Genomic DNA, 15,916 nt, shown 5'->3' on the forward strand with positions numbered 1-15,916 from the left:
TTATTCCTATTGCATCACGAGTTGACTTCCCTTTTCTGAAACCAAACAGATCTAATCCCGAATACTCGCTTGCCCTCGCCTCCATTCGTCTGTTAAAATATCCTCATAAAATAATTAAGTAATTTTCCATGAGCCTGACAGAGTCTCTAATTCATTTTTGAAAATTATCATATATATTACCTGTTACGTATAATTAATCAATTAATCTGTAAAACCAAGCTGTAAAATCTTGCTAGTTCCATTTTTTCTGTTTGGTATTAATTTAGTATTATAATGTTGAGTGTTATAGTGGAACATGATCGGCCCAATGTTTTTCGTTGTATACGAATCAAATAAATTAGTCTCTGTCAGGCTAATATAATTATTTTAGTTATTTAGAAAAACTTTGTTTTTTTATGAAAATTTATATTAACATCTAGGTACTCCTCACTTTTTTTTACAAGTGAAGGTGGAACTATTGCTTATTTATAATTTAGTCATTTGAATAAAACTGTCCTGAAGGAACAAGCGGTGTACAAAAATCGTAAATAAAACTCTGCAGTCCTTTTCCGAGAGTTTCTGGGGGATCATAGTCCCCCCCCCCCAACGAACGAACGTGAGTGAATCTTTAACTTGACACAGGAAATGTGAAACGCGAAAAAAATAAAAGTTAAAGTTAATTGAAGTCTGTAGTACTCATAGAACTAGAATGTATCGGTGGGGAGTAAATTTAAATGGCATAATTTCATAGAGGAAAACACAGTGACATAAAAATAACAAAAGTTTTTTTATATAAATAGTATTACATTTTGTTGACATATAAGTAACAATACATTAAATATAATTACACTCTGAGTGGCAAGCAATACAAAAAAATAAGAGACATTTCATGAAATTCGGTGAAGGGCGTTGACGAGGACAAGAAGAACATGGGAAAGAACAAAGGGTTCACTGGAAATATGTTCATCCAACACTCTCATTTCCTTCTAGTTCTTGCATTCACTAGCACACAGCACAGAATGGGGACCTACGGAATCAGAATGGTCACTTGTGGAGAATAGCACGTAATCTGTTGTGTCCAAGATTCCACCTGAAGAGTAAAGGAGGAACTATATCCGCCAAAGCAGACGACTGATAGGATGCGCTCAATGGCAGAAAACGGTTTGTCTTAGCTCCTAAAGTCTCCTTCCTTGGGGAAGGTATCTCATTTTCACATCTCATAGCGTTTTTATTAATTATCAGTCGTGGCTAACTTTTCACTTTCTGATAAGTATTGCCCAGCTCGAAGGTAATATAGCAAAGTTTTTTAATAATGCCAGGTTCTGGGTGTAAATACACGATTTAAATTTTAAATTACTGATAGGAATTTCGGTAGCATAAAACATCCCAATCTGCGAACGTTTGCGGATGTTTTAATCCCAGAAAACATCAAATCCAACCAGTTATAGGACGTTGTGATACGGAAAAACTACCCTCGAGTACATGCCTAGGTTCTGTTCTGATTAAGAATATCTATAATCTTGGGGAAACTAATTATCTAATATTTAGGCCTTTAGGATGTAGTCCAATCGTCTTGCTGATTGAGAATGTGGTGTCCTTCAGAAAAAATTACCAAAAGACCTGCGGTATTGGGATGAATCAGGTAACATTCCCTACTTTTTCATAAATTAGGAAATAGGTGCGTGCGTGATTGAGTGAAGGATTTAACATTTAAATACACTATTTTATGCATGCGTATGGATTTATCATTTTTCTAGGGGTCTTTGTTTATCTTAGTCCATGTTTACCTGATTGAAAAATCTGCTTTTGTGCTCGGCTGACGCAGCCTCCACAGCGGCAGAATGACTGCTGTCTGACGGAAAATGCACACTTGGGCCTGATTTAAGTGACTTCGGAAAGCTGGTATGAGTGCAAAGATCCTTACAGCTCAGAGTAGTATTCTTTTTTCTATCCTGAATTTATTTTCCATTACATCATTGCAACGATTTCGAAGACATGGTTACTCCAGGCGTTATCGTTTATATCCGCATAGGACCTAGTGCACCCGTTAGCGTATGGTTTGCCTATCAGAAATGAATCTTAGGGTCAAGGAGATGGTCCGTGACGTGTTTCGTTTGCTTTAATGCCTTTTTTAAAACCCTAAATTCGTCCCCCAGATGAATCGGCATTAGTGGACCATGGCTTCTATCTCCCTTGAGCATTCCTTCCAGTAACGGCAAGATTCTCGGAAAGAATGGAGCGAAAGGAGTTCACACCTGATTTTCGAGGTCCCTATTCCGTGCAAGTAATATTTAAATAAGATTGCAGCGAGTGAAACGGAAGCAGACCGATGGTCTCAACGGCGCGCAAGTCGGGGATATCACAAATGGACATCAATTGTCCTTCACTATTGATCAAACATGGGCATTCAGATGCCGCCAGTTTTTTTAATGTCTCGTATTGCCTATTGAAGGCATCACTAAGCGTATCCCCATGAATCAATCTTAATTTTATTGCGAGCGGCAGACCTTCTCGATCCGATCGCCACCTCTTGAATGAATTCTGCCTGTATGCTCCCAGGGGCGTGCGGTTGACCACGTTATAAAACTCCATGAAGAGCAAGTAGTCGATATGGCAATGAGTACTAGACTCATAGATTTTCATAGAGTCGAGGAGGTAAATTAGAACGTCCGCCACATCATCAAGAGGGAGGAGGTGCAAGAGTGCAGAGAAGAAAAGGGGAATGAGGAAAGGAAATGCCAATGTCTTTATCTCGACTCCTGGATCGAGTGTAACCGAAAGGTCAAATAAACGTGGAACAAACCACAAATTTTCTATTCTGTCTTTCAACTCAATTACCGAGAAATGTTTATGTTCTAGCTCCAGCTGTCTCAATATAATTACTAAACGTTCCACCAGAAAACGAGCAGAGACACCTTCATTAACAATAGGTAACTCCAAGCCGCATATGTGATATTGCTGGTCCAGTGTAATATCACGTACTAAACCAAATGGTATCAATTGACGCCAAATTTGATAAAATTCTCTCAGGAGTGGCTCTGGTGTCTTAAACATATCATAGTAAAATCTGAACAATCTAGGCATATAATTTGCGCCATTAAAAAAATGGAACTTATCTAATGGTGTACAATCATTATTATTGAATACTACATTCTTAAGGATTCTTTTGATTCTTTTTTTAACCTGTGGATTTCTTATCTCTCCAGCGTGGGATAATATCTTCTGCAATTTGAGCCAGGAGTGGTGGGAGGAGACAAGGGAGAAATCCAATATGTACCGTCTACCGCGTTTATCTCTACTTAGCAGTAATTGCAATGCATCATCAATCCGCAGACATTTATTTTCGACGGAACTCTCCAGCCAATCCATGAAATAGCCATTAGCAAACTTATCGGTTGCAGTTACAAATGTGAAGCTCTCGAATAAGTAATCATTCAAGACTTCTTCCCTCAACTCCCTCGTCAAAATGTCCCACACATAATGGATGACTTCCGTGTCCCTTGAGTTGGTACATGCCGCAAAAAGACTATTCCAACCATCCTCATCTCTCCTCCGAAGAAATGTCTCTCTCGCCTCCCCCGCTGTCAGCTTGCTTTCCAAATATTTCCAAACACATTTTACGTCTCCAATTAATCCATTTACCGCAACACTAGTCCATGCGATGACCAAATTTTGGTACATTTCAAAACTTAAAACAAGGAATTGCTGAAAATCCTTCTGCTCGAGTATCTCCTCCATTAGGGACTTCATTAAATCGAAATCATAGAATGAGGCGTAACGAAAGAAATACCTGCTTTCATTGTCCATCAAACATTGTCTCAATGGTATTTTGAGTCCTTCCTTGTGCTTTAAGAAGAATTTACTTATCCAACGCAGCTCTTCCAAACAGTCTTTCTCCCGCCAAACATATCTATCGTACGCACCAGTCCACCTGAGTCCTGTTGCCGAAATATATTTCCCTAGGCCTCCGATGAGATTATTTGCTTCTGCTTGTAATAGAAGAGTCCGGAGGATTCGCATGTGTTTGAGGTTTCTTGAACGTCTGTATAGCTCAAAGCATATGGCGATGGCACTCATGAATTTGATATCTCTTTCATTCTTTAATGAGCTTGAATTGACATATGAATCCATGAACATAACAGTAGGAAGATATTCCTTGAATATTTCCATAAGATATTGAAGTATTCCCTCACGGCACTCCGAAATTGCTTTGTTAAACAGCTGAAGAATCAAAGTCATCCCACACTCCTTTCCCTCATGCAGCAAGGATTGACGTATAGCAATTGCTCTTGTTCCATCCCTACATTCTGTATTCTCGTTGCTTCTCTCCGATAACATTATTGCATCACAAAAGTCCCTCACCTTGGAGAATCCGTCCTCCAGTAACACCCGCTGAAAAAGCACATCCCTTAGGTTTGCGCCTTCTTCCTCGAGGAGTAGACAACCAAAGAAGAACTCTCCAAACGTTCGATGGATAAACTCGATCGATAGTTCTTTCTTAACTAAAATTCCTATTTCTAGCATGTCTTCTTTGTCTTCGTCTGTTGGCTTGTAGGTGGATTCCTCGAGGAAAAACTTGACTGAGAATTTCTTCAAACTCTCTATCGTGGACGCTGCAACTCTTTTCCGCAAACGCTTATTCGTCTCAAATTCAGGAATCTTTGCTCTCCCTTTAAAGTATAATTCAATTTTTGTATCGACAAAGTTCTTGTACATAGAAGAAAGATTCAGTGAACCATCTGTAAACAAATCGTTCTCAAAGGACACGGTGGCCATCATGTGTGCGTGTAGAGGTATTTCAGAAAAATAGCCTTCGTCCTTTACAAGGGCCTTTCCTTTCTCTATCAGATCTTTCGCCGCCCTCTCAAAATTATAGGGATATAGAGCATCAGCATTCTGATTTGAGCCCCCGCCAACATTTTTCAATGCAATTATTTCATTTTCGTGATAACCTTGGGCTTTGTACTTTGCAGTGATGGATCTAATTTTCTCCTCACGTGACTCCTTCGGCATTAAATTGAGCATGCAATTCCACTGGCGGTTTAAGAAATGCACTTGTTCCTCCTTATCGAACGGAACAAAGGAGAGAGCGAAGGTGGAGAGGCGTTTCTCTAGGTCCGCCCTCTGATTTGTTCTTGTGGTCACGACAAATGACACCCTCGTATTTTCCAACATGTCCCCCAGGAAGGAAGAGAGAATATTCTTATACTTAGGGCATATTTCATCGAAACCATCGAAGAACACCTTCACCCTCTCCTTGGCGTGGCAAAATAGTGAGAAAATTGCCTTATCGAGAGAGAGATCTACATCATTGACTTTTCCCTTGTTCACAAGCTGGTACAGGAGATCTTCAACCGTTCCATTTAGCACAGTGCTGTTCTCTCCATCCGTTCTTCTGCTCATGTCGTTCCATTTTTTAATGACTTCCTCACACTCTGTTAGCTGGACAACTTCTATCCACTTATCCCTATGTCTTAGTTTCTCTTCCGTGGCTTCTGAATTAACAAACACAGATTTACCTGTGCCAGGCTCATCGGCCAGCAATTGACAGCGTTGGGCGTTGATGGGCTCTGAATGAATGTGGATGAAATCTTTCTGTTCTTGTTGAAAGAAGTGCGCATATATCCAAGCACCTGATTTGGGCGAACGTCGAAGTTCCGCGCATATCTTGTGGATGCAATCGAGTAGTTTATCCGCCTCAATATATCCCTCCAAGAAAAAGTGTCTTACATCATCAAATTGCGTCATTACTCCTTCCCACGGACGCGATTTGCTGACTTTCGCTTCTTTCAGTGAGTCCTCGGTGGTATTGAGAAAGAATACGGCGTCCATTGTGCGCTGTGTCATAAATTGCTCTTTAAAATCGACATGTCTGATTCTTGTTCGGCGGGGAACGAAGGATTGGATAAGGCCACCCAGCAGCTCCCCTTTCTTCTTGTCCAAGTCAGATATCACATCATTACCAAGGGAATACGTCCCTTTCTGGATAATCATTGATATATCCATAGGACTAATGATGGTGCTGAGTGTAGATTCTGCTTCGTTGTTGGACATCAAACCCTCCAATAGATCTTTCAGTCTCAAGTTGTTGCTCTGGAAATTGACGTGGTGGTTTAGTATCCAATCCTTAGTTCCCTCGGACAAGTTTTTCCACTTGTATTCAACACTTTCTTCCCCGTCGGATGACTTCAAATCCTTCGGAACAATTAATGTGACCCATTCTTTATGGCGTCGAAAAACCGATGCCGAGCAGGAACACGAAGGAGTATTATGACAAAGGTCAGTTTTTTTGTTCCAAACGACAACCAAGTTTAGCAAGTATCCTCTTCGCAGTTGGGTCTCGAAATATGTTCTGGATCTCTCAAAAACACTCAAGTCCACCGTCATGGCGCCCTTTCGTGATTTCTCCATATGGCTAACCCCGAGGGACAAATCGGATACAATTACATACTTGACTCCGTGGTGCAAAGACATCTTCGGTTGCTCCATTTCGCCGATCTGTGCGTGATTTTTCGTGTGCTTTGAAAGCAACTCGGGAAATGATGAAAGGTCTATAGCTGGAATAAAAGCCTTTTTCTTATTTGAAGCGACAAATTCATAGATATTCTTTTCCACATGGTTGTGGTAGTAATCATTGAGTTCTTGTTCAAATTCGTTCTTCCACATTCCTCCACCTTCATTATCAATCGTTCGCTTCGTTATAATTTCTGGAATGCGAACAATTAATTCATGCTGTTGTACCATTTTATCATATCCACCAACCAGTTGGATTATTGGATCGCATTTTTTAATGTTTTTCGGTGACATAATTTTGGAGAAAATCTTATTGTAAGCATTCATCATTTCAAGATCATTTGCTCTGTAGGGCAACCCATTGTTCATGAAGACATTGTACATCACGCGATGACAAAATTCGTGAATTAAAGTGCTGACAACTCGTGAATGAGACTCTTGGCCCGCAGACACGTAAACGCGATGTAAACGTGGATCCATGACACCTAGGACCTTATCAGTTGACTTTGAATATACATTTTTAATATCTGGCCGATCTAATTCAAATACAATTTCCAAATTAGAATCGTTTTCTAGGCACTGCATCAGCAGTTTGGCTTCCGCTACCTCGTTTGCTTCAAGGTAAATATCCTCGATTCTCAATCGTGTCTTCTCACTGCCCCCGCGAACTTTGCTTCTCGAAAGCAACTTGAGCAAATGAACATCTTCAAATTCAGCGAGATATTTCCCCATCGCTCGGTCGAAATTCTCATTCTTTAGGAATTCAATTTCAAATTCCTCCGTCCCTAAGGACTCAAACTTGCTGGAAAGCAGAAAGATCCACACATCGTGTTTGCCTCCCTTTGCCGCCGTGTACAAAGGTGACTGGCCGTCACTATTGACCCAGTACTTGGGGCCTGAAGTGTTCCTACCGTCCGTGATTTCCTTGACCTTAGTGATAACTCCTTTTCGAACCAACTCATGAAACTTGTCTCTTTCCTCGAAGAATTCCTTAATGCCTGCATCTTTTTCACGCATTGATCTCAATTTGTCTCTAAGCTCTTCTGAAGAGGAGTCTGGAATAATTGAGTCCCATTTGAGAAGAATTTCTACCACCCTTGGGTGATCTCTCTTGATGGCGAAGTCCAGCGCTCGTCGCTTCTCGTAGTCGATACTACGACTTTCGTTTACATCGGCGCCACACCTGAGGAGGAGTTCCACACAGTCAGCGGCGCCCTCTTTCGCCGCCTTCATAAGCAACGTGGTCCCGTCAGAATCCGTTTGCTCCGCCAGCCATTGCCACCTGTCTATTGGCAGCACCTGTCGCTCGCTGCAGGACGAGAGCTTCACCCCAAGGTGCTCCTCCAACCACGCCAGATCCATTCCCGGGTCACTGAAAGTTAACCATCGGAAGGAATTATAATTTCAACTTATCACCACGAAAATGACTCATGTATTTGCCTTAGTTAAAGAGCGGAATTATTGCCCCGGCACTTAGGGAGTTGTAACGCTAAAAAATTATTTCCACGAGATAATAAATACGATGAATTTATTTCAACTTAGGCAATACATTCACTTGCATGGATAAAAACAAGGTACATAAAATATTTTCAACCCTCTACCAAATAATATGAGGAGAGGAACATCAAAGCTCTCAATTTTCCGCACTTAAAATACGATTAATTAAAGATATTCAAAATTAAGTAGTCAGCAGGATTTACACGTTCGCGTTGTCCACTGCAATGTGGATTGATAGAGATAATAAAATATCCTCTGTATATTCTAAAACCTTGTAATAGCATTTAGTGGTCAGAAGAATTTTAGACTATTTTTAAGCACAGAAATTGAGGTGATGCTAGTGATGATATGTGATGTAGGGATGATATGTCATGTAACAAGATTATGTTAACATTTAATATATCTTAGAATACAATAAACGTTTATCTTTCCAATATGAGTAGCTTTAGGGTGCCAATTAGGAGAGCCTGAGCTGTAACTACCTTAAAGTCCCTATCCATGGATTTCCTTATGGCAGCACGGGTTCTTTTAATTTGGATGTTTTGCATTAGCTATGTGTTTACTTACGTAATTAAGCATGGGAATAGGTACTTTAAGATAATATACGTTTAGTGCCCCTTTATCAGAATTAAGATTTTCCGATAGTATTATGACACCGCAAAAATCGTCATTTATTTAACTACTAATGCAAAAGGCCTTTTGAGATGCCGATGACACCAAACGAGAACCCCAGATCAATAAATAACGATTTTTTCGGTAAGCAAAATGAATTTTCGCCAAAAAAAAATTTGTAACGAAAGCAGTGGAGTATAGATTGAAATGGATAAGGCAAGTATTATTTGTTGCCCTTTATGAGACTTTGAAAATATGTTTCTCATCGAAAACAAAAGTTCGAAACCACTTCCGCATATTCACGATGGATATCACGCTGCATTACCAAGACGCCAACTCACCCTCTCTAGAGCCTCGTTAGGAATTTTCTTAAGTCATTGCATGGGCATGCCCAGCGAGGAGGGGGCAGATTCCATTTCCCCCCCAGAAGCAAAAATCGCAAATTTATTTGAGGAAAATAACATTTTTTCCAAGCAAATAATTACAAACATAAATAAGAGCTGTTACAGTTTCCTTAAAACGCTGATTTCATTCACCTTTTCCATGCTTAAATCTTACCTACAACTTGAACCACCATTGACTTGCCCCCAACCCTAGTTTTGATCTTTAGTTCGCCCTTTCGTCATTACACGGGAACGAACCATCGAGCCATCTATCGTCACAAAATCAAACTGAACTTTTACATGCAGTGGAAATATTTGAAGTGATATTGCAGTAGATTTTTGGTATATTTTACGTTCTCTATGCCTCAGCATTAGACTGCTTCGTTAATACTAAGAAAATATACCTCGGAGGATCGGTCAACTTACGAGAGAAAGGAAACTGAAGTTTTGGTGGTGGATTTATTGTCTTCCACGAGCTGCCCAATTAATATAACATTGAGCATGAAACATACGCCGGATAAATTTCCCTTAATATTAATTAAGCGGTAATAAAAATACTGAGCGAGATGGGAATGTAATTACTCTCCCGTAGTTATCATGATTTCTCTCCTAACAGTACTATTGAAAATATCGAAACTCCATTTCCGAACTGCAGTGAAATTGGCGCCGTTTGATTCGTTGCCGTACCTATGAATTCGATTGCACATGAAATAGGAGATGGGATTTTTGAGATGGCTAAAGTGCTGTTTTCCCACTACGGGGGCCAGAGTAGAAATCCCGGCGGAAATTTATCGTTAACTGCGTGATCCATGCTGTGGTGTTTTGTGGAGCCAAAACTGAATACAAAGGACATGGTCCGTAGGATGGGACGTTAAACCGTTATAGTGTAGGAGGACGATGAAAAAAAAGGTTAAGTGATGAGGAAAACATAGATGTAGCCTTAATTATAGCTAGATCAATGAGAAATTGCATGTCGTGTAATTTATAGATGCAAAGAAATTTATTGAAAAACTTATTGATTCCACAATATTGTTTAGGAGGTCGATGAGAAAAATAAATAATGAAAAGTGATGCGGGAAACATAGCGGCCAGGGACAAGTCTAAAATTTTGATACGGTAATATCAACGGAAAGTTATCATTCCTTCCACTGATAACAACGTTAAAGCTATCAAATGGTTACGAAAAGGGTAAATAATGATTAAAATTTCCTAATGAGTGTTTAAACTAGATATTTTGGTAGTTGAAGCGAAATTATATAAAATATACAGGAGGAAATATTTTTAGGACTTAAAATCTTATTCTGAATCAGTGGATGAAGACTCCTATTATTACAGAGTATTATGTTCTCACCGGAAGAATTTTCAAGTCCTCTGTTAATATTTTACTCTGCGGTGGAGCCCCGCAGAACAAGAAATAATAGAATCAGATGTAAAAGGAGAAGCCAATGGTAAAGGCCATTGTTTAAAGAAATCCTGGGCACTTTTATGGCACGTTTTTCACTATGTCTTCTAATATCTTTGAGTCGGGCTTCCAATGTTCTCTAGAGAATGAATGTCATAATGCATACACTATTCCCACTCCATCTATTAACATTTTGTGAATATCCGGAGGGGTGTGATGCCATGGATAAAGTTTTCGTACAGTTTAGCTGTTTTAAGACAGTAAGCTGAGAAGATCGTACCATTTACTAGAAGTCCAGCCGATACAATTCTCAAAATTACTGAGAAGTAGATATTTAGGTCGTCCGAAATTCCTAGATAAGGATTTAACATTGCAGTCTAATAGGATTGTCGATTAATAGTTTTAACAACACGAAGATATTTTAACAGGAAGTATTAGTGACTTTTTAAACGAAATTTATTCAAGTTAAGAAATCTACTATTCACTCTGTAGAACTAATCCCTAATTTGAAAAAAAGAGTCGAAAAATATTTTAATGAGGGTACAAGCAAAGTTTTTAATTTATCGTCTCCTTACAAAAATAAGTTTTTTGTGTAAATACTCTAACACGGATGATTTCCTCTGATTCATGGATCCCCCTCCATTGGCCCCGACTTCTGTATGTAAATCTCGGCGAGTCATTTTCGTTGTAACCATAACAGAGCAGCTACCATGTGACTATCTTTCAACACAAACTTCGACAAGGAATACTAATGCTGAGCACTCGGCTAGAAACGAGCAAGTAGTAAAGACGGCAATTGAAGGGAAAACCCCATTTGTTGTTTGGAAAAATTTGCGCATGTACAAAGTAAAGGAACTAATCAGGGTACAATAAGTGGCAGTCGCCGAAGAGAAAGGGGAGCGCGCTAACCGTTAGGTTTACTGCCGTCCAACAGTGGCTTTCGCGCAAAGACTATAAATGGTAAAATCGTCAATATGGGGTGTATACCATAAATACGCCACAAATGATAATTAGGTGAGTGTAATGCACTCAAGATTTAGGGAGAATCCAGTCTCTCAAACGGACTGCTACGCATATAACCCAAAGCTCCCGAGTGCCTACCCCTTGTACTACGGGTCACTGGGCGCGAGAACCGCCCCACATCAGATTGCTTTATCACGAAAAAATCAGAGAGTTACCAATTTGCGCAGGATAATATTATTCTGTTGCATAGAATAAACGTCATTCAAACTATCGATGAAAATATCTCCGCGGAGATAAATAAGTTTATCTCTGATTTAGTTGAAATTTAAGCGAAAAACAGTGAATATTTGATTTATGCATAGTGGTCATTCGGAAAGTGATATTTTCAAACAATATTAGCTTAATACTATTCAATTAATTCATACTAGCGTCATATATTTGGCAAAAGAACAATATTTTCGTTTTTTCCGCTCAGCAGGGCAACATGCATCGAGATATTTTGCAAAAAATATAGTTTTTGACTTTCGTGATTTCTTTTTCCACTTTTAGAAGGATTATATAAATATAAATACACATAACGAATATAAATAAATAAAAATGAGTTGACGTTTTTGGGTATTTAGGACTTCCAGAACAACATTTAATGCTATTTCTGGATCAATACAAAGTGGTCAAAATTTTGGTTTGTCCTGCTTTTTTTTTCGATATCCGCCCACTGTGCGACGCCGGGTTTCCCTCCACATAACTTAACTTCTTCAATTGCCTTAAAGGTGGCGATCACCTCAGCTGTCGGACCTACCTACTTATACCATACCAAAAATATAACAAATACGGTTGACAACGCAAATATTTTGTTTGCGTTGTCATAGATTTAAACAATCTTTGAGCTTAATAAACGATAGTTTTTTTTAGTGAGTATCAACAATTGTTCTTTGTCTCCGATTTTGAGATAAATCAATTTGGACAGCTATAATTACTCATTTTTGTCCAACCTTAATCATTCAATGCCCTTAAAAAATCAGGAATGTTAAATAAAATTTTGAAAAGTCCGGTTACCCAAGAATATACAAAAACATCTGATGTGATGATTCAGGGTAATTCTGGGAGACATGCCTCGCATTTTGTAAAATAACTATATTTCGTCCTATTTTGCTTTTTCGATTAAACTAACAAGTGGTAAATGTGGTGACTAGTCATGTTTCTGCCTTACACATAAAAATGTTTACTTATATCATTCTTCTCTTAGCCGTAAGAGTTATTTTCGTAAAACATTACCTCGCGGCATCTATCCTGTATGTTGCAGGTGACACGCCGCATATCATTGAAACCGACTAAAACTGATTTCTGTACTCCGCAGCTCTATTAAATGAGAAAAATTGTCGCGCAATTGTAGTTTTAAGGAAAATAGTAAATGAAATTACTTTCGATATATATTTCTAACATTTTTCTAATTAATAGTGCATGTCTGCGGTATTAATGCAACTGTAATGCAGGTTTTAAAATTACAGCTATGCTTATGTCATTACTAGCTTACGCGGCGAACTTCGTACCACCTATTAATCACTGAACAGTTCAGTCACACCATTCATTAATCAAGAGAGGACAGTAGTGATTTTAATAATATTTAGATTACGGAAATAAAACAAAAAAATTTAAAAAATTATAAGTATAACAATGACTTGATAGAAATGTATTTTCTTTGTTGAAACAACAAGAAAGTATACCAAGGCATGTACATGCGGATTTTTTTCAATGAATTTCATGTATATTTTTTCACTTAGAAAATTTAAGACACTGTGGTCTTTCAAAGTAATTATTAATGTCAAACCCGTTTTTGGAGCAAGTGTACCGACCGATACTTGACTGGCGCTCATAATATCGTGAAAATAGCCCCTAGAGAGCAGCATTAATATGTCATACACTCGTGGCGCGTTAATTATAACTCGGTTCGGGGAAGTGCACTGCGTAAGCGTACCACGGCACCTACACATTCGGGTTTAATCTCTTAAGTCAAGCACTTTCTGATATATGACGGTTTTTTTTTTTACCAGGCGCAAGATAAAGCGGATTAATCGAAATAAATATAGGGAAGCGAAGAAAAAGATTAAGCGGATGGTTTACCTACTCGTGAAAATACTACATATAAAATCTTGGGTTTTTCATGAGCATATGAGCACAAAAACTCCCTGATTGACCTTGTGATTTGTTAATCATCATCACGAATGCAACACGAACTGACATTCGTTTATGCTCAAAAGGGCATATAAGTTGGGATCATGGAATCTTAGGAATGAGAACTTCCTCATCTTTGAATTTTCCTTTGAGTACAGTCGCTTGAATTACATTCATTATTAGTTTTTTTAAATCACCAAACGCGTTCCGTTACATAGTGTTGGTTAGTTTAGGTTTCGAAAGATCATGAAAACAGAGCCTACATTTAGCTGTAAACCTTGTTGTGGTAAGCCAGGTACGTTCAAGGACTTTAAATATTCAGATAGATAGTTGGTGACTTCGTCTTCGTTTGTCACACAGAAAAAAGATCTGAATTCATGCAGAGTACCAACTATAAGATCCTGATTTACCTAGTTGGAGTCATCCACGTCTTCGATCTAGGCCGTCAAAATTCCTCGCTCAATCAATCGTTTGTGATATTTTTTGGTTCACATACACTGCCACTCTTTTCTGATTGGCTAGAATAGAGGGTGGGTCTCGAGGGCGTTCAAGGTCACGCGCCATCAGTTGGGAAAAAGGGTATAGTTCAACGTCCGATTCTAATTTAGGAACATTTTGAAGGTATGATACCAGAATTATTTCAGTGTTTGCGCTTTAAAAACAGTAAAACTAATAAGTAACAAACGGGGCATCCTCACTTATTCCCCGGCACCTACTGCGCATCTTCATTGCGCATCTGCCCGCAATCTGTCCGGAAAAACCCGAAACTAAGGGGAGTGAGTACTCTATCCCGTTTGCGACGTCTCTTCCCGATTTACCCTATCTCATCTCCCGCTAGAGTGGGTCAAGATAGCAAAACATAGCGAAGGATAGATCAGAGTACATCTATCGAAGAAAGGTCTTACTTCAAATTGGAAAGTGATGCGTTTAAAACGGCAGAGTATCGTAACTCATTGTTAGATTGCCGAAAACCCGGAATACGGAGGCTGTACCTACTTACGTTTGGCAGCACGTTTTGAGTGTGGTCAGTAGCAGCAGCAGGTCGCTAGGGACGCTGAAACAGGGTCAAAGGTCATCGCAGGGCTGCGAAGGTCGCAGTCAACCTGTTGGGGAGAAGCAATGCCATCCATGTATTCAGGATAACGTAAATCCTAAACATATAGTTAGCTGGAATAATCAAATACTCTCATTAATAAATCGAAGACTGGACCATATTCACATTCGATATAAGAAAAGTGACAAAAAGGTAAATATTGTTTTTGTGAAAAGTGATTTACGTAATCTAAAATCATCATTAAGTACATACGAACAGTGATACGGTGAAATACTTTTAACGGGGGAGGGGGGTACTGTCCACATTTGTCATTGTTACCTCAGAGCGGGTAGAAATGACTCCACTCTATCCTGGAGAAATTCCTCGTCTCTCTTTCTAGACACTGCTGGGAAGTCCGTCGACCGAGGTGATTGTGCCCAGTAAGCGCTGGTCCGTGTTCCAGTTCATTCGGTCCGTGCGGAATTCGCTTCTGAGCAGTGAACGCAGGGCGCCCTTCTTTTATCCTGCCCAGTGGGTGTGGGGAATTACTAATCAGTGCGCACCATGAGATAAGTTCGGCTGTGCCCTTGGAAATTTGCTTCGAGTGGCACGTAGGCTCACGTAGCGTATGTCACCCATTTTCATAACTAAATGTCGCTGTATATCCTAATCTGTGGAAATTTTCGGGGCACTTAAATTATTTGCACGAGATAAGAAATTGACGAATCCAAGAGGCATCGGACTTTCCAATCTAATCGTCAGAAATCTAGAGATGTGATGACATCTTGAGGACAACCGTGGGAGGACTAGTAGATAATGTGAATTAGTGGCGGCGCGTGCATATGCGCACGTTGGCAACCGCACACCCAAAGATGAATGAATTATAAAAGAAAACTATATATTCCTTTACAACGAGAAGGATAAAAATCCTGTCCACAAAAAGATGGGATATGAAGTTCCGAACGCCACCGCTATCCCCTTGGCGAATTCCCCGCCCTACAAGTGTGCGATCCCGTGGCATCGCGCCGGGCGCATATTCGCGGTCTATGCCATCGCTTGTGGGTGCTCGGGCGGAAAAAGGTAAACGGGGGTAAGTATGTTTTGTTCAAATGGGCGATGGGTGCAGACACAACACGACGCGAGTGCGCACGCGCATATTTGGTGAGCAACTCGCGGGTAGTGTAGGCGGTGTAGCTGCCACCTACACTACCTGCGCTCAGTATCCTAATCCGTCAATGCATTCAGTGCCATTTATCAGCATTATTTTGAACTTTATGCCCTTTTTCATCATCGTATATGTTTTATAACGCACCCTGGATATGTAACTACCAGCCGCCTCTGGCGTGAATTCACATGAGAAGA

The 15,916-nt window shown here is 39.7% G+C and overlaps 1 protein-coding gene across 1 annotated transcript; it reads right to left on the reverse strand.

Annotated features, from left to right (window-relative positions):
- Positions 1 to 747: 747 nt before the first annotated feature.
- LOC124155419 lies at positions 748 to 15,147 on the reverse strand. The gene is made up of 3 exons (XM_046529212.1): positions 14,894 to 15,147; positions 14,522 to 14,624; positions 748 to 7,864 (listed from the first exon to the last, which is right to left on the reverse strand). The coding sequence occupies exon 3, from the start codon at positions 7,852 to 7,854 to the stop codon at positions 2,251 to 2,253; it is 5,604 nt and encodes a 1,867-aa protein (XP_046385168.1). The 5' UTR covers positions 7,855 to 7,864; positions 14,522 to 14,624; positions 14,894 to 15,147; the 3' UTR covers positions 748 to 2,250.
- Between the last annotated feature and the right edge of the window lie 769 nt (positions 15,148 to 15,916).

The sequence above is a fragment of the Ischnura elegans genome, chromosome 3 (assembly GCF_921293095.1).
Source record: "Ischnura elegans chromosome 3, ioIscEleg1.1, whole genome shotgun sequence".
Lineage (NCBI taxonomy): Eukaryota > Metazoa > Arthropoda > Insecta > Odonata > Coenagrionidae > Ischnura > Ischnura elegans.

What these genes read in the sequence shown, in the direction of transcription:
- LOC124155419 (XM_046529212.1), bottom strand. Translation starts at nt 7,854, where the DNA reads ATGGATCTGGCGTGGTTGGAGGAGCACCTTGGGGTGAAGCTCTCGTCC.